Here is a 20,062-nt window from a genome sequence, read left to right as displayed (position 1 = left end):
AATAAATTCAATTTGTCATCTCGTTTTTCAAGTCTAAATCAATTTCCAGGTTATATCAAAATTAGTTCGTTATTCTTTACATTACATCAAGGTCAATGAGATTATTGTTCCTCGGAAAAAGTCAGTACTTTCGCGTCTGCGCACATCTCACAATATACGAGCTATGCACAAGGTCACTTCCGATCTTCAGTCAGATACAAATAAAATGAATACTTCTGAATAATTTTAAGTTAGAAATATGGTCGAGCATAAAAAGTCGTATGAAACTTGCCTCGTTTCATAAACAAACATACTCGCGTCTTAATTACTATCATTATAGGCTCTTTGCATAATGTACTATAATCGCTTTAAAAATCGGCAGAGCTTGGAGTCACTAGCTTGCGAAATAAAGCGACAGATATGTAAAAACGTAGTGCACTTTATTGCTCGTAATGAGAGAGAAACAGTGACTTAATTTTAAAAAAATTGAAGGTTGTATAGCACTATCTGGCATGTAGATAGTCTATTCTCGCCTGAAAAACTGTAAGCGAGAAAGTGCATTCAAATGTCCAAACTTTCTTGCACAGCAATCATGAATTTATCACTCTTCATTTCTCGGGAGGAAGCAGAACGTTACAGTAAGCGTGTTTTTGCAAGGGCGGACTATGCATCGTACAACATAAGCGTACCTTTAAATACGTAATTTATTACTCATATTGAAAATGAAGATTCTTTAAAATTAAGCATACCTATCTAGTTTAATTTAATTTCTAGTTTACACCTACCTAGAGGTCCAGGGTTCTATATTTTATCACTGTGGTCTATGACAATATAAGCCTACGAGTGGAAGTATAATGCGGTATGTAAACAAGTGAATGTGAAACCGCAACCCAATACTATCGTATTGGAAATATTGCCGGTAAACATTCTATAGTCTATTAAGTAAAAGTCTACACTGTATAGAATAAAATAGAGGTACCATAACTCAAAGAATTTAAAATGCAAATTGAATTTTGGAATTATAAAATCTCCTCGATCCTAGCATGCCAATATATATTTTATTAGTGAAATGTGCAGTGGCGTAACAACGTAATTTGTTTGGAGGGAGATGTAAGAATTTTGTCGTGTGCAATTTTCATGACAGTTCTTACCATCATTGTGATGGGGGGGATATTTATAATGTTATTTTTATAAAGTTTATAGTAAACAATAAAAAAATAAATTTAAAACATGATGTTGAAACTCATATTTTTACCTCCTTCGGACTTCTGATAGATAATAGCTTTAGTAATTGTGACTGTAATCGTGTAATCAATTGCAAAATGCCCACCTCTGATAAGAGCAAAGTGAAGATTACACAGAATATATACAGTAAATATATTACCGTATGTTCTTACCGTTCTCGTCCATTTGTCGTTTTTTTTTTTTAATTGTGATCTTGAAATAATTTAGCGACAGACCTCTTCATAACAACAGCTTAATATTAATTAATAATACTTCGATCGATAAATAGAAAAAACCGAAACCTAACACTTATAAAAATTCAGCTGCTGGTCTGATACTAAAAATCGGTTAGCCTTTGCTTACTATTATTTGTGCAATTTTTTTAATAGTATGACTGTTACAATACTTCTTGTATAAAATGTTTAATAAATAACCAGATTTACTACAATGTATGTATGTATGTATGTATGTATTTATTCACACTGCAATGGGTATATACCCGGTGGCAGTGGTAACTAATTAGACTCAATAATGACAATAATAAACTTATTAATTAAAAATACAATTAATAATAACACTAATAATTAATACTAACAATAATTAATAATAATAATAATAATAATAATAATAACAGGGAATATACTAAATTAAATAAACCGATCACTTAAAATAACATTTGAAATAAATCTAATTTGTATCTTAAAACTAAGATCGAACTAAAACCCACGAGTATGATATGTTCATATCTGCACAAGTATCTTTCAAAATTACACTCATTTCGCTGTCAACTCACTCACTGCACTGGAACTACGACACATTTCACTGATTCTATCTTGATTTCACTAACACTTCAAAAACATTTCACTGTTCAAATACTTTGCACTGCCACTATAAACTATAAAGCTTCACTGACAGGAACACGTTTCACTTACACAGCACACTTCACAGACACGACATACATCTTCACTGATACAACACACTTCACTGACACAACATGATTCTTCACTGATACAACACTTCAATAACAACATATCATTTACACGCTTTAAATACTGTGTATAATTACCGTCTATTAGTAAGGTCCTTAAGCCTATTTTTAAATACATTTATTGTTATTGGTAAAGCCTTTAGTAAGTCTGCAGGTAAAGCATTCCAGTCGCTGATAGTACGATTGAGAAAAGAAAACTTTCCAGTGTCCGTCCTCCGCCTTCTTTCCCTCAATTTATATGAGTGGTCGTTCCTTGAAGAGTAATTTGGCGGCTGCAATCTATTTTTTATTTCTCTCCAGGCAGGCTCACCTCTGTATGTTTTGAACAGTGCACATAATCGAATTCGCGTTCTCCGGTCCTTGAGTGTGTCCCATTTTAATGGTGAATTATTACGACAACGCTTGAGAGCCTGTTTTTTTATCTTTTCCATTGTCTTAATATGTTCTAATCTGTAAGGATCCCAACATGCAGCACCATATTCCATTACTGGAATAACAATGGTCAATATCTCGAAAACAGGTGGCTGTCGCTTAGTCTCTAACTGCGTAACTCCGTCCAATTCATTGCCGTGATGTTTTGAACAGACAAAAAGAACATTAACTTCGTGTCATTGTCTCAATGCAATAGTTCGAATTTTGTTATCTTTGTTGCTATAGTAAAATGACTTTGAAGTTCTTCTGTGTCATTAAAATAAAATAAAAATTATAAACTTCAAGTTTTGGCCACGAAGAAAGGTAAAAACTATACTATAAGGCTGTCTAATATTTTAGGAGTGTAAAAATTGTACTATTTACACCTCTAAATTTTTGGGGGTAAATGATACCCTCTCTCCACTCCCGTCGTTGTGTCACTGGAAATGTAATTAATTATTGTTTCATTTTAAAAAGTTCCATTGTTCTTAAGGGGGCATGTTAATACTCTTTGTTATCTATACTAATAATAAATCTGTAGCCGAAATTTTTCTGGTAATTTTCGATTTTCCAAATATAATTGGTCCTGACATATATAATTAACCACCCTGAAACCGAAAATCGCTTTTTTGAAATGTTTCTTTGTCTGTCTGTCTGTCTGTCTGTATGTTTGTTACCTTTTCACGCGATAATGGCTGAACCGATTTCGATGAAAATTGGAATATAAATTAAGTTCGTTGTAACTTAGATTATAGGCTATATGGCACTCAAAATACGATATTTAAAAGGAGGGTTATAAGGGGGCCTGAATTAAATAAATCGAAATATCTTGCTTATTATTGATTTTTGTGAAATATGTTACATAACAAAAGTTTCTTTAAAAATCATTTGCGATAAGTTTTATTCCTTGAAAAATTTTGATAGGACTGATATTTAATGAGATAAATGACTTTTAAAATTAAAATAACTGCCATCTAAGGCCGTGTAATGAATTAAAAAACAAATGACTTCGTCTATAAGGGGCCTTGGACACAACAATCGAAAGCTATGAAACATAGCCTACAGACAATGTTTCTGTGTTTGCATGAAGTAATATCGGAAGCAAAATTAACCGATTTGTATAATTAATTATTATTTCACCATTGGAAAGTGTAGTTTCTCTAGATGGGCATAATGCTATAATGTTATTACAGTAACTTGTGAGTGAATTGAGGACGGGTAAGATTAAAATAGCTTCTTATGCACAGAAAGCTTGATAGGTTATTCTGTATATTCATTTCCTGTATTTCTTATAATAATGTTTATGAACATATTCATTTTTATCTCAGAGAATTAACGAACAACGAGATTGTATTGATTTAGTATGCAGTAATAGTACGTTAGCTTAGCAATGCATTATTTTATAATTCAAATTTTAACTATGCTCAATTGAATCGTGTTAAAATACATAAAATACATATGCAATAAATGCAATGCAAAAAAATTGGGTAATGAGTCAAGCAGATTATGTTGCGCTGTTGTAAAAGTTGTTCCTCCTGAGATTCAAGAGCTCCCACAACAAATTAAAAACTTTCTAATTCGAGTACATCCGTTATCAACACACTTTTTCATAATATAATATAATATAAACATAATAGTAAATCTGTAGGCAAAATTTTTCTGTAATTTTCGCTTTTCCAAAAATAATTGGTAATAACAATTAAGAAACATGTTAAAGGAATTGTCATTGCACCAAATGAGTGGTCTCTGGATCAAAATGACCGCATTTTAATATTTTAAATACAATTTAAATTAAGTAACATATTAAACGATTTATCCTTCTATCAAACACGAATGTTCCCTGGATCAAACGTCCTATTTTAATTATGTAATTACTTTATATTTATTTCTAACGGGTGCAGCGGAGCGCACGGGTACGGCTAGTAATTAATAATTGAAAAAGGGAGGAGAGTGTTGATCTTTACAATATCAACCAATTACGTCATACTTTTTGCGATATTTCTTCTTACACTGTGTGTAATATTACGATGAAAAGTGTCAATTCTACCATAGCCTACCTTCGCCTGTGAGTGTAGAATTTTCCTTTTGCGTGTAACAGACGAAACACTAGATCCACTTGAATCCTTTCAAGAGACGTTGCTACCGTACGTAGTTACTATTGTTCAATAAAGGCTCTTCAGTACACGCAGAAAGGAGTCCACGTCTGAATTTGAAAAGAAACCAAATCTATCTCTGTTTACAGCGAGAGACTTCACAGCATATGATGTTGTGGCTTGGATATAATCAATGTTTAGTCTTAAACCGATAACCTGCGATCCAGTTTAAGCGATAACATGCGAACTATTTTAAGCCATAACATGCGAACTATTTTAAGCGATAACATGCGAACCAGGTGACGTACGAATTCCGTTCTTGTACCGTCAGATTCAGATTTCGAAGCTCTATCGAATGACACAGCTTAAAATACAATCCTGGGTATAAGTATTGTGCGCGCAAGAAAGATCACGTGACCTGGATAAATTAGTTGCATGGTTGAGTTGGTAGTACGTGCTCGTGGGTGGCTTGTTCAGTTGGTCACCTGAAGACACCAAATCAGATACAACTTTTTTGTCCCACGTAAAATCTTTTATTTCACAGTAATTCTTCATTATCTTCGTAGCGTATTTGGTTCGATCGCTATAATCTTTAAGCACAGTGATAGTATTATCCTCGTTATAGTGACAAAGAGAAATACTGGTTGTATGCGTTTGTAATATCTGATGTAGTCTGTTCGTTTTTGTTGGATTATTTACAAAATGAAGTGCTTGCCCGTATTGAAGAAGTGCGATTGCTCTTGTATTGTCCTAAAAACTTTGAAAACCAAAAAAAATAACTCTTTGAAATTGATATTATTGTTGCAGAAACTTCAGAAAACAAGTATGTGGGTCCGTTGTAATTTTTTTTTCAACATCTCTTAAAAGGTCAGACGTCCAGAGGTTTCAAAGTGTAATTCAATTGTCAGTTTGTTGAATTTAAGACAGTTGAAGTTCGCCATAATAATTAAATAATTTACAGTAAATTAATCTTACAGGTTAATGGAATTAACTTAGCCACAACAGTAGCAGGTCCACCAGCGATAGAAATGGCCACGAGAGAGGAAGGTGTAAGTATGTGCCTTGGACAAGACAGAAGAATGTTTTGCCTATTACACTTTTACTATGTCATACTACTTTTGACCAATAAATAGGTACGAAAGGACGTCTTTCAACCAATCATGGCTGCTTATGGCACAATTTGATCTTTTCCATAGCATTTGTTTAATTTTATCGCTTCCCTAGCATTTGTTTCTTTGTTTGCTATCATTTCAAACTGCAAATTCTTTACGGTACTATAAAACATTCTTTGCGATTGTAATTACTTTCCTGCATAGATAGTCGACTGAAAATGGCAGCTCAGTTGAAACATTTTGGTGAAGGTAACATTAGTGAAATAGAATTATAGTAAGTCAATTAATATTTATTTTATTGTATTACAGTACTTCATTTCTTCTAATCTTTATATACTTCCTGTTTTATCACCTCGCTAGTATTTATTTTTTTGTTTGCCAACATTTCTAACTGGAAATTGTTTATGGTACTATGAAGCATGCTTTGCGATCGTCATTTGTTTACAGCATAGACAGTCAACTGAAAATGGAGGCTCCATTCAAACATTTTGGTGAAGCTAACATTAGTGAAATAGAATTTCAATAAGTCAATTAATATTTTATTGTATTAGAATACTTTACTTCTTCTAATCTTTATATACTTTCTTCTACTCGTGTAATAGTACTAGTATTTAGTATTTATTTATTTAACCTGGTAGAGATAAGGCCGCCAGGCCTTCTCTGCCCCTCTACCAGGGGATTACAACTATAACATGAACAATAAGATTACAATTAATATTAAATTTACAATTACAATTACAATAAAAATTAAAGTACGACAAGAATACCTGATTAATGAAAGCTAGACATTTTATCATAGAAATTAAGAACAAAGAATATTTTTGAATTTACTAAATTACAAATTAAACCTACAATAACAAAATTCTATAGTGATGAAATTACCGGATATTGAAATATTTTGTGATAGATTAAGAGAACTATTTACAAGAAACCATGTCTGAACGAGTCTCAATTACTGACCAAGTGCCTAGTAAGTTTGCATTTGAATTCAATTTTATTTCGACAGTCCCTGATGCCAGCAGGTAACGAATTCCAGAGTCTTGGCAGGGCTATTGTGAAAGAGGATGAGTATGAGGAGGTTTGATGGGATGGTATTGTTAGTATTGTTTCATGGCGAGAGCGTGTGTTCAGATTGTGGTGGGAAGAAAGGTAAGTGAAGCGAGACGACAGGTACGAAGGAATAGAAGAGTTCAAGATTTCGAAGAGAAAGAGAAGTGAATGTAAATTTCTTTTCTTATCTAGTTTAAGCCAACCTATTGCTTCCAGGGATGGGGTAATGTGATCATATTTACGAACATTGCTTACAAAACGTACACACAAATTATGAGCACGTTGAAGTTTCGTTTTGTTGTCGCTGGAAAGGTCAGTCAGTAAAATGTCAGCATAGTCAAAATAGGGAAATACAAGTGTCTGCACAAGGGACTTTTTTAAGCAAGAGGGAAGATGAACATTTATCCTTTTTAGCACATGAATAATAGAATATACTTTTCTGCAGGTTTCTGTGATTTGCATGTCCCAGTTGAGATTATTATCCATGTGAATGCCAAGATTTTTTACTGAAGAACTGAAAGGGATATGCACTGTACTTACTTTAACGGGGGAAATGTCGAGGTGTTTTACAGCGTCGGTTTGCCGTTTGTGTCCTAATATGATTGCTTGTGTCTTTCCAGGATTGATATTAAGATGGAATTTCTTTGTCCATGTCACAATCGAGTCAATGTCTTCGTTCAATTTATCTATAGCGTCATTTATTCGATCTAAGCGGGAAGAGATGTAGCATTGAAGGTCGTCAGCATACAAGTGATAGTTACAATGCCTTACATGAGATGTAATATCATTGACATAAATTGTGAACAACAATGGTCCGAGTACCGAACCCTGTGGTATACCTGATGTTATGTTAAGCCAGGAAGAGCTTCGATTCCCGGATACAACACATTGCTGTCTTTCCCGTAAGTAGGATTCGAACCAACTCACAGCAGTGTCTGACAAATGCAGATTTCTCAATTTATGGGTGAGCATGTCAAAATTTACAGAGTTGAAAGCTTTGCTAAGGTCAAGAAGTGTTAGTATTGTTACTTTATTAGAGTCGATTGCTTCACGAATGTCTTCTGTCACTTTAAGTAAAGCAGTGCTTGTGTTGTGTCCAGCTCTGAAACCTGACTGATACTTGTCGAATAGTTTGTGTTCGTTCATGTAGTTAGTAATTTGTCTGTGTACGATTCTTTCCAGTGCTTTTGATATGGCTGGCAGGATACTGATTGGTCTATAGTCGTTCGGGTCGGTGGGAACTTTGACTTTTGGAAGAGGAAGAACGAAAGCTTGCTTCCATATTTTAGGGAAAGTTGAAGTGATTAAGGAACTATTGAATATGTGTGCAATTGTAGGTATTACTATGTCTTGTATTTTCTGTATGAGTAATATGCTAATGTTGTCTGGCCCTTGAGCTTTCGTCTTGATGCGTCGGATGGCTTTCATTACGTCAATAGGAGTGACGTCAGTAAAATAGAATTTGTCTCGAGTTGGGGGAGCTGAGTCAGGCAAAACTGTGTCTTGTTTCGTTGTGTTGTTTAAGGTCGGGTCCTTTACAAAGTGTTCGTTCAATCGGTCAAGTGGGATGGGTATGTCTGCTTGTTCACTAGCCCTTCCAAGTCCAATAACCTTTAGATTTTTCCATAACTCGGAAGGGGTTGTGTTGGGCTCTATAAGTTTGTAGGAGTATTTGAGTTTAGCGTTTCTTATTAGTTGAGTCGTTCTGTTTCTTAGGTGTTTATATAAGTTAAAATATTCGTCGTTTTTGTTGCGGGTGTATTTTCTATAAGCTAAGTCGCGTTCGGACATCAGGCTACGTATTTCAGTCGTCATCCAAGGGGCTGGGTTTTTTCTGGTACGTTTGGTCTTTAATGGTGCGTGTTTGTCATAAAGTTGAAGTATTAACGTATTGAATAAGTCTACTTTCTCGTCTACAGTTCGTAATGTCCAGATCATGTGCCATGGAAGTTGTGCAGCGTCTTCTTTCAGTGCAATATCATCTATTCTTTTAATATCCCTGTAAGTAATTACTCTAGGAGTCGATTTAGGACACTGCAGATTAAACGATAGATAAATGATATCATGCCCTGATAGTCCTGGTGCAGGCAACTGTCCATGCGTCAGTATTTTGTCGGCATTGTTAGTAATTATCAAGTCCAATAATGTGTCTGTACCTTCCGTGTGATGTGTGGGAGCTAGGGGTAGGATTACCATATCAAGGCACCGAAAGAATGATTGAAGTCTTTTAGTCGTACTAGAATGTAAGTCAAGTAAGTTTGAATTGAAGTCACCCATGATTATAACGTTCTCATATTGCGGCGTTACGTTTAGTAAGGCGGTTTCGAAATCATCTACGTCATATATATGTGGGGGTTTATATACGACACACACTAGACATTTTGTAAATAAGGTGCAAATTTCAATGAACATGAACTCGGGTTTGGCAGAGTACTGGCTTGGAGAATGATGAATAATTTTAGGTCGCAAATCGGATCTAATATAACCAGCCACCCCTCCGCCTCTCTTGCCCTCTCTGTCATTACGGCAAAGCGTATAGCCAGGAAGGTTTACGAGAGTGGAAGGAAGATTAGGATGTAACCAAGATTCGGAGATAAGAATAACGTGAATGTCTAAAGGTGAGAAGATAGAAGAAAATTCGTCAAAATGACACAACAGACTTTGAGCATTCACGTGAACAATATTAAGTGACAAAGGAGAGGAAGAAAGCGCAAGAGAGGAAGAAATCCCACTGGAGTTTTGATTTTGTCTAGATAAATCAAAACCTCTAGTGAGATTATTGTCTTGCGTTTTGTAAGTAACGTTTAGCAACTGTTAATAGACAACATTATAGACCCCATTATATGTAGGGAAAAGTGTTGTACCTAGGGACAAGTTATACCTGGGGACATAAGGTTTATTTTCAGGTTTATGCAGTGGAAATTTTATTTTCGCAGTTGACCATTCTAATTTCATCATTCAGATGTTCTGTGAACGATTTACTTTTTGTTGAAGTAATCTGGAGAGATTTTATTTAAAATCTGTTTTTGAACCTAAGTACAGTAATTTTTTAATTAATGAAATATTTTAAATTCTTTACATGCACGATTAAAAGCTTAAATGTATATTTTTAAACCCTGTTATTCTAGCTACGAATCCATGTGGTTATTGGCTTGTTTTCCTAACCTCAGTCTTGAAAAACTTGCTGAGGTTTATTTACTGGCTCTTGATGTACCTGGGAACAACTGTCTTCAGGTGGAGCTCATTATATTTTTAACATTTGTGTAAATAAGTTAATCTTATGATGAGTAATCAAAAAGAATATTTATGGGGTTTCAGCTTCAGTACAAATGCCACACGGAAAATTAAAAATCTAGAGGTAAACCCCGACAAAGCTAAATTATGCTCCTCCAGGAAAAGGATGACTCATAATCCTAAAAAAGGAAAGGCACGCGTTTTAACAGATACGCCAGAGAAAACTGAGATAGAAGAAAGAAAAAGAAAGTTCAGTGAGAAGAGATATATGATGGATAAAGTTCAGAAACCGAAGAAGTTGAAGCCACAAGTTCTGTTACCAGAAGATAATTTAGAAGAAACTACAGATGCCGAGGAATGTGTTAGTGCTAATGATGATGATGACACTGAGTTGATTTCTCGAGCGAATTTAGAAGAAATAAGAGAAGAACATTTTGTTCTCATTCGTGTGGCAGGAAAGAGAGACTAATTACACATTTATTGTCGGTATAATTTGTAAGATGATTTGTGGAGTTCAGTATCTATAGACGTTTACTGAATATGACAATTATTTTTTTTTTACATGATGAGCAATCAGAAATTGTTGACCTTCTCAAAGAAAAGCTTCAAACCTAACGGGCACTAAGAAATAAGTTTTCAAAATGTCATTTGAAGGATACACCCTTGGATAATAAGAAATTCATTTAATTGGAAAGCCTGATATTGTTTTCTGTCAAGAAAATTGAGAATTTTTTTAAAATTTCAACTTAGCAACATTATTACTTTTTTTTTGTAGGTTATTTTACGACGCTTTATCAACATCTTAGGTTATTTAGCGTCTGAATGAGATGAAGGTGATAATGCCGGTGATATGAGTCCGGGGTCCAGCACCGAAAGTTACCCAGCATTTGCTCGTATTGGGTTGAGGGAAAACCCCGGAAAAACCTCAACCAGGTAACTTGCCCTGACCGGGAATCGAACCCGGGCCACCTGGTTTGGCGGCCAGACGCGCTGACCGTTACTCCACAGGTGTGGACTTATCAACTTATCACTATTGTTATTACATGAAATTTAAAGGGAAAACCTATCATTAATAATAATAATCAGAAAAGAGTAAATTGTGCGTATTTTTTATAACTGAATCAGTCATTTTAGAAAGGACTCAAGTCCGAAATCACAACATCAATCAAATCTCCATAAAAATGGCCTTATTTCAGGAATGGGACTTTTTCAAATGTACTTTGAAATGTGTTCAGTTTCTGTACATCTTAATGGATCCATGAAATAATGTCATTCCGAAAGCGTATTCAAGTATGACGAATACAATGGCGTCCTATAAAAAATGGACTAGAGCCCTTTCTAAAATGATTGATTCAATTATAAACTTAATAAAATATTAATTACATTAATATTACATTGAACCATGTCCCAAGGTATGTGATCCTGTGTCCCAAGGTACATCCCCCTTATGTACCTAGGGACATTATGTAGCACTTCAGGAAAATTTTAAAAATCTGTATAAACATTATTTTCTTCTTCTATATTATACTTCAAAGATACTGTTGTTAATAATAAAGATTTATAAAAGGCTATACTAAAATGTAAAAAATTTAAATTAAAAAAACTCCCTAGGTACAAGAGCCTCTCCTGCAGACAGAGTTTTTGAATCAATGGAGGCAGAGATCGACGTCAGCATTCAAGGCTTTTCTTGACCTGAGAAGTGTGTCGCATATCAGACGACTTCTAACAATCGAAATAATTTGCCAAAATTCAGCCATTGCTGCAAAGTTTGCCTTGCTACTTATTCCTGTGTGATCATTGCCGCATAAGATTACCAGCTTCACTATTATCAGTGGTATCGCTACTGCTAAGAGAAGCTTTTGGAGTCATTCGTCTCATACTCTTGCAGCCAAGGTTGCGTCGAATTTACCGTCTCCTTGCTTGAAATATTTGTAAAAATTGAAAATAATATATTCCACTTATTTATGAACTCGTTGAACACGACCTATGGGGCAACTAGGCCAGGAGATAAAGGGGTAGGATGGCCAGTGGTTGTATATTCTACTGTCCGAAGACAGGTCTGAATCTCACAACACACCACCTACGAGGCAACTAGGGCAGGAGATAAAGGGGTAGGATGGCCAGTGGTTGTATATTCTACTGTCCGAAGACAGGTCTGAACCTCATAACACACCACCTACGAGGCAACTAGGGCAGGAGATAAAGGGGTAGGATGGCCAGTGGTTGTATATTCTACTGTCCGAAGACAGGTCTGAACCTCATAACACACCACCTACGAGGCAACTAGGGCAGGAGATAAAGAGGTAGGATGGCCAGTGGTTGTATATTCTACTGTCCGAAGACAGGTCTCAACCTCACAACACACCTCCTACGAGGCAACTAGGCCAGGAGATAAAGGGGTAGGATGGCCAGTGGTTGTATATTCTACTGTCTGAAGACAGGTCTGAACCTCATAACACACCACCTACGAGGCAACTAGGGCAGGACATAAAGGGGTAGGACGGCCAGTGGTTGTTGTATATTCTACTGTCTGAAGACAGGTCTGAACCTCATAACACACCACCTACGAGGCAACTAGGGCAGGAGATAAAGGGGTAGGATGGCCAGCGGTTGTTGTATATTCTACTGTCCGAAGACAGGTCTGAACCTCACAACACACCACCTACGAGGCAACTAGGGCAGGAGATAAAGGGGTAGGATGGCCAGTGGTTGTATATTCTACTGTCTGAAGACAGGTCTGAACCTCATAACACACCACCTACAAGGCAACTAGGGCAGGAGATAAAGGGGTAGGATGGCTAATTGTTGTATATTCTACTGTCCGAAGACAGGTCTGAACCTCACAACACACCACCTACGAGGCAACTAGGGCAGGAGATAAAGGGGTAGGATGGCCAATTGTTGTATATTCTACTGTCCGAAGACAGGTCTGAACCTCATAACACACCACCTACGAGGCAACTAGGGCAGGAGATAAAGGGGTAGGATGGCCAGTGGTTGTATATTCTACTGTCCGAAGACAGGTCTCAACCTCATAACACACCACCTACGAGGCAACTAGGGCAGGAGATAAAGGGGTAGGATGGCCAGTGGTTGTATATTCTACTGTCCGAAGACAGGTCTCAACCTCATAACACACCACCTACGAGGCAACTAGGGCAGGAGATAAAGGGGTAGGATGGCCAGCGGTTGTTGTATATTCTACTGTCCGAAGACAGGTCTGAACCTCACAACGCACCACCTACGAGGCAACTAGGGCAGGAGATAAAGGGGTAGGATGGCCAGTGGTTTTATATTCTACTGTCTGAAGACAGGTCTGAACCTCACAACACACCACCTACGAGGCAACTAGGGCAGGAGATAAAGGGGTAGGATGGCCAGTGGTTGTATATTCTACTGTCCGAAGACAGGTCTGAACCTCACAACACACCACCTACGAGGCAACTAGGGCAGGAGATAAATGGGTAGGATGGCCTGTGGTTGTTGTATATTCTACTCTCCGAAGACAGGTCTGAACCTCATAACACACCACCTACGAGGCAACTAGGGCAGGAGATATAGGGGTAGGATGGCCAGTGGTTGTATATTCTACTGTCTGAAGACAGGTCTGAACCTCATATCACACCACCTACGAGGCAACTAGGGCAGGAAATAAAGGGGTAGGATGGCCAGTGGTTGTATATCCTACTGTCAGAAGATAGGTCTGAACCTCATAACACACCACCTACGAGGCAACTAGTTCAGGAGATAAAGGGGTAGGATTGCCAGTGGTTGTATATTCTACTGTCAGAAGATAGGTCTGAACCTCATAACACACCACCTACGAGGCAACTAGGGCTGGAGATAAAGGGGTAGAATGGCCAGTGCTTGTATATTCTACTGTCCGAAGACAGGTCTGAACCTCACAACACACCACCTACGAGGCAACTAGGGCAGGAGATAAAGGGGTAGGATGGCCAGTGGTTGTATATTCTACTGTCCGAAGACAGGTCTGAACATCATAACACACCAACTACGAGGCAACTAGGGCAGGAGATAAAGGGGTAGGATGGCCAGTGGTTGTTGTATATTCTACTGTCCGAAGACAGGTCTGAACCTCATAACACACCAACTACGAGGCAACTAGGGCAGGAGATAAAGGGGTAGGATGGCCAGTGGTTGTTGTATATTCTACTGTCCGAAGACAGGTCTGAACCTCATAACACACCACCTACGAGGCAACTAGGGCAGGAGATAAAGGGGTAGGATGGCCAGTGGTTGTATATTCTACTGTCCGAAGACAGGTCTGAACCTCATAACACACCACCTACGAGGCAACTAGGGCAGGAGATAAAGGGGTAGGATGGCCAGTGGTTTTTATATTCTACTGTCCGAAGACAGGTCTGAACCTCATAACACACCACCTACGAGGCAACTAGGGCAGGAGATAAAGGGGTAGGATGGCCAGTGGTTGTATATTCTACTGTCTGAAGACAGGTCTGAACCTCATAACACACCACCTACGAGGCAACTAGGGCAGGAGATAAAGGGGTAGGATGGCCAGTGGTTGTATATTCTACTGTCCGAAGACAGGTCTGAATCTCATAACACACCATCTACGAGGCAACTAGGGCAGGAGATAATGGGGTAGGATGGCCACTGGTTGTTGTATATTCTACTGTCCGAAGACAGGTCTGAACCTCAAAACACACCACCTACGAGGCAACTAGGGCAGGAGATAAAGGGGTAGGATGGCCAGTGGTTGTATATTCTACTGTCTGAAGACAGGTCTGAACCTCAAAACACACCACCTACGAGGCAACTAGGGCAGGACATAAAGGGGTAGGATGGCCAGTGGTTGTATATTCTACTGTCTGAAGACAGGTCTGAACCTCATAACACCACCTACGAGGCAACTAGGCCAGGAGATAAAGGGGTAGGATGGCCAGTGGTTGTATATTCTACTGTCCGAAGACAGGTCTGAACCTCATAACACACCACCTACGAGGCAACTAGGGCAGGAGATAAAGGGGTAGAATGGCCAGTGGTTGTATATTCTACTGTCCGAAGACAGGTCTGAACCTCATAACACACCACCTACGAGGCAACTAGGGCAGGAGATAAAGGGGTAGGATGGCCAGTGGTTGTATATTCTACTGTCCGAAGACAGGTCTGAACCTCACAACACACCACCTACGAGGCAACTAGGGCAGGAGATAAAGGGGTAGGATGGCCAGTGGTTGTTGTATATTCTACTGTCCGAAGACAGGTCTGAACCTCATAACACACCACCTACGAGGCAACTAGGGCAGGAGATAAAGGGGTAGGATGGCCAGTGGTTGTATATTCTACTATCCGAAGACAGGTCTGAACCTCACAACACACCACCTACGAGGCAACTAGGGCAGGAGATAAAGGGGTAGGATGGCCAGTGGTTGTATATTCTACTGTCCGAAGACAGGTCTGAACCTCATAACACACCACCTACGAGGCAACTAGGGCAGGAGATAAAGGGGTAGAATGGCCAGAGGTTGTATATTCTACTGTCTGAAGATAGGTCTGAACCTCATAACACACCACCTACGAGGCAACTAGGGCAGGAGATAAAGGGGTAGGATGGCCAGTGGTTGTATATTCTACTGTCCGAAGACAGGTCTGAACCTCATAACACACCACCTACGAGGCAACTAGGGCTGGAGATAAAGGGGTAGGATGGCCAGTGGTTGTATATTCTACTGTCCGAAGACAGGTCTGAACCTCAACACACCACCTACGAGGCAACTAGGGCAGGAGATAAAGGGGTAGGATGGCCAGTGGTTGTATATTCTACTGTCCGAAGACAGGTCTGAACCTCATAACACACCAACTACGAGGCAACTAGGGCAGGAGATAAAGGGGTAGGATGGCCAGTGGTTGTTGTATATTCTACTGTCCGAAGACAGGTCTGAACCTCATAACACACCAACTACGAGGCAACTAGGGCGGGAGATAAGGGGGTAGGATGGCCAGTGGTTGTTGTATATTCTACTGTCCGAAGACAGGTCTGAACCTCATAACACACCACCTACGAGGCAACTAGGGCAGGAGATGAAGGGGTAGGATGGCCAGTGGTTGTATATTCTACTGTCTGAAGACAGGTCTGAACCTCACAACACACCACCTACGAGGCAACTAGGGCAGGAGATAAAGGGGTAGGATGGCCAGTGGTTGTATATTCTACTGTCCGAAGACAGGTCTGAACCTCACAACACACCACCTACGAGGCAACTAGGGCAGGAGATAAATGGGTAGGATGGCCTGTGGTTGTTGTATATTCTACTCTCCGAAGACAGGTCTGAACCTCATAACACACCACCTACGAGGCAACTAGGGCAGGAGATATAGGGGTAGGATGGCCAGTGGTTGTATATTCTACTGTCTGAAGACAGGTCTGAACCTCATAACACACCACCTACGAGGCAACTAGGGCAGGAGATAAAGGGGTAGGATGGCCAGTGGTTGTATATTCTACTGTCCGAAGACAGGTCTGAACCTCACAACACACCACCTACGAGGCAACTAGGGCAGGAGATAAAGGGGTAGGATGGCCAGTGGTTGTATATTCTACTGTCCGAAGACAGGTCTGAACCTCACAACACACCACCTACGAGGCAACTAGGGCAGGAGATAAAGGGGTAGGATGGCCAGTGGTTGTATATTCTACTGTCTGAAGACAGGTCTGAACCTCATATCACACCACCTACGAGGCAACTAGGGCAGGAGATAAAGGGGTAGGATGGCCAGTGGTTGTATATTCTGTCCGAAGACAGGTCTGAACCTCATAACACACCACCTACGAGGCAACTAGGGCAGGAGATAAAGGGGTAGGATGGCCAGTGGTTGTATATTCTACTGTCCGAAGACAGGTCTGAACCTCATAACACACCACCTACGAGGCAACTAGGGCAGGAGATAAAGGGGTAGGATGGCCAGTGGTTGTATATTCTACTGTCCGAAGACAGGTCTGAACCTCACAACACACCACCTACGAGGCAACTAGGGCAGGAGATAAAGGGGTAGGATGGCCAGTGGTTGTATATTCTACTGTCCGAAGACAGGTCTGAACCTCACAACACACCACCTACGAGGCAACTAGGGCAGGAGATAAAGGGGTAGGATGGCCAGTGGTTGTATATTCTACTGTCCGAAGACAGGTCTGAACCTCATAACACACCACCTACGAGGCAACTAGGGCAGGAGATAAAGGGGTAGGATGGCCAGTGGTTGTATATTCTACTGTCCGAAGACAGGTCTGAACCTCACAACACACCACCTACGAGGCAACTAGGGCAGGAGATAAAGGGGTAGGATGGCCAGTGGTTGTATATTCTACTGTCCGAAGACAGGTCTGAACCTCACAACACACCACCTACGAGGCAACTAGGGCAGGAGATAAAGGGGTAGGATGGCCAGTGGTTGTATATTCTACTGTCCGAAGACAGGTCTGAACCTCATAACACACCAACTACGAGGCAACTAGGGCAGGAGATAAAGGGGTAGGATGGCCAGTGGTTGTATATTGTACTCTCCGAAGACAGGTCTGAACCTCATAACACACCCCCTACGAGGCAACTAGGGCAGGAGATAATGGGGTAGGATGGCTAATTCCTTTCCCCCTTATGAATAGGTTATGTGAAGTCTGTATTGTCAGCTGGCTCATTAAAGGTTTCCTTTGTCCTGCCTATAATTATTCCACATTCGATCGTATGATAATAATAATTATAATAATTGCGTAAAATGCTGCTCTCTATTACGCCTTCGTAAGTCACTACCCGTGTGAATGCGGTGTAGTAAGCTTGGCCATGACGTCAAATAGCTCGCGCTTCAGTCATGATGGGGTGAAACATGTTTAATTTTCAGTCGTGAGACGCCCGGCTTTGATGAAGTAAGATGTTTTGTTAGCTTGTTTTTAGATTTACGATTTTTGGAACTGTACCAAATGAAACAAGTTCTGTACAATCCAACATTGGGCAAGTATCAGGATCGTGATGAAAAGGCAGCAGAGGCTACAGGAGTATGTGATATTCTAAATATACAGCATTTGTATCGAAGGAAATTATAATGAAACTTAAAAACTTGGAAAGTTCTTTTTGCCAGGAATTGAAGAAAATTTCCGAGAATAAGAGATCTGGAAAGTCTACCGATGAGATCTAAAACCTAAAGTTGCTTGGCTTATGAAAATGAACTCTTCCATTCGACAATCTAATTCTATTTTGGCAGTTATTGCTTGTTTCACACAATTTTGGTGTCGCATTTTGTTATTGGAGCTCGTACTCGCTCTAACGTATCTTCAAACTGTACCTTTGTCATTCTTAACGAATTTTTGGTATCCTCAGGATGATTTTTAAGTTCTCCTTCAATAATTGTAGAAGCTCCTAAAGCTTTGCGTTGTTGTGTCCACTGCCTAAACCACCATCTCCTCCTGTGTTTTCTTCCTTGCAAGAAACGAACGATTTCATTCGCATAACCACCCTTCCATGGCCCCTCCATGGTCATGTTTCGACTGAGCAACCATGACAGTTAAATTGACGCCTCGTGGGAACGCAGGTATAATAATAATAATAATAATAATAATAATAATAATAATAATAATAATAATAATAATAATAATAATTTATTAATAGTAGACATGCAGGTATTCGTAGTTTGTAGTCATGAAATAAAGCTTGCAAATCTGGCTGATTGCTTTGTTTATTCCAATCGTCTGATATGCGACACGCTTCTAAGGTGAAGGTAAGGCCTGAATGCTGATCTCATTCTTTCTCTTCCCTAATCCAAAAGTCTGCCTGCAGTCTACTTCATAGTTAGCTCTTCAGATGGTTTAGAGCAGAGATGGGAATCGTGCCTCACTTGAGAAATAATTCCTCACTGACCTTCTCAGAGCTTATCGCTCAGAGAGACATCATCTTCACAGTCCCCGTTCCTCCCTCAGGCGTGGGCAGGTTCTATATCAGTTTCATAAGCAGTATCAGTGGTGGCATAATGGCATTATCAAAGCAGTGTGTACGCGTTAGAAAACGATTATTTTATGACAAATGAGAGGAAGAGTTTTTTTGCTGTTTAGAAGGGGAGAACATAGGATGTATGTTATGCTCGAAAATCCTATTAGGCATTAATAAATTTAATATACAACGACATTACTCCTTATGTCATAAAGAACATGCTGAATTAGAAGGTAAGACAAATTAAATGTTATTTTTCGTACTATTCCGAAGAAAATTTATGATCTTAACATTTGCATAGTATACTAAATACGACATTATACCTTAAACATGCTGCATTAAAAGGGACGAGGAATTAAATATTGTTTGTAATATTATTTCCAAAAGAAATTTATAAAAAAAAATATCAAATGTGCGTAGAAAACGAAATATGATTTTCTGAAATTATTTTAGGTCGAGAACGTGCAAATCTATTAAGTAATCTTGAGAAACGCCAGAATATTCAAGAAAATAAACGTAGACAACTTGATGGAATATTATTGGCTAGTTACGCAATTTCTCGCCTGTGATTTAAATCAATTCAATGATGGAGAAACAGTAAAGAGGTTTATGATTAAAGCTGCCAAATTAATTTGCCAAATTGAATAAAAGTTTTCGAGTCTCTCACGTTAACCAAGCGCTTTCCTAATAATTCGCCACTGACCGCCTTAGCGATTACGGTAAGGTGACGCAGGTCACAGCAGTTTATATTTCCCATCCTACTCTGCAGTCTCCTCTCCTAGTAAACAAGCTATTTCAAATCGAGTGCCTCACGTAACCGAAAATTGTGCCCATGTATAGTTTAGAGGGTGCAATGATGGATCTCGTCCTCTCCCTTGTTCTCATTTATTCATTTTGTGTTCTGTTGTGAACACTTCCTCTCTTTAGCGCTCATCACAACTTCCTGTAAGCTAACCTAACCTCTTATCCATAGTTAAAAGCTTTTAGCAACCGCAGGTCCAGCACGGTTGT

At 39.1% G+C, this 20,062-nt stretch overlaps 1 protein-coding gene across 2 annotated transcripts in view; it reads left to right on the top strand.

The window, feature by feature from the left end:
• LOC138691882 (uncharacterized) overlaps positions 1–20,062 on the top strand; it is a 49,195-nt gene that overhangs the window by 11,429 nt on the left and 17,704 nt on the right. For both annotated transcript variants that reach the window (XM_069814456.1, XM_069814457.1), the window contains exon 2: positions 5,673–5,744. In XM_069814456.1, coding sequence (XP_069670557.1) covers positions 5,724–5,744 — 21 coding nt within the window. In that variant the 5' untranslated portion in view covers positions 5,673–5,723. The remainder of the gene's footprint in view (positions 1–5,672; positions 5,745–20,062) is intronic.

Source organism: Periplaneta americana, chromosome 16 (genome assembly GCF_040183065.1).
Source record: "Periplaneta americana isolate PAMFEO1 chromosome 16, P.americana_PAMFEO1_priV1, whole genome shotgun sequence".
In the NCBI taxonomy this organism is placed as follows: Eukaryota; Metazoa; Arthropoda; class Insecta; order Blattodea; family Blattidae; genus Periplaneta; species Periplaneta americana.
Note: the sequence above shows the minus strand (reverse complement) of the source record. Positions and strands in the feature narration are given on the sequence as shown.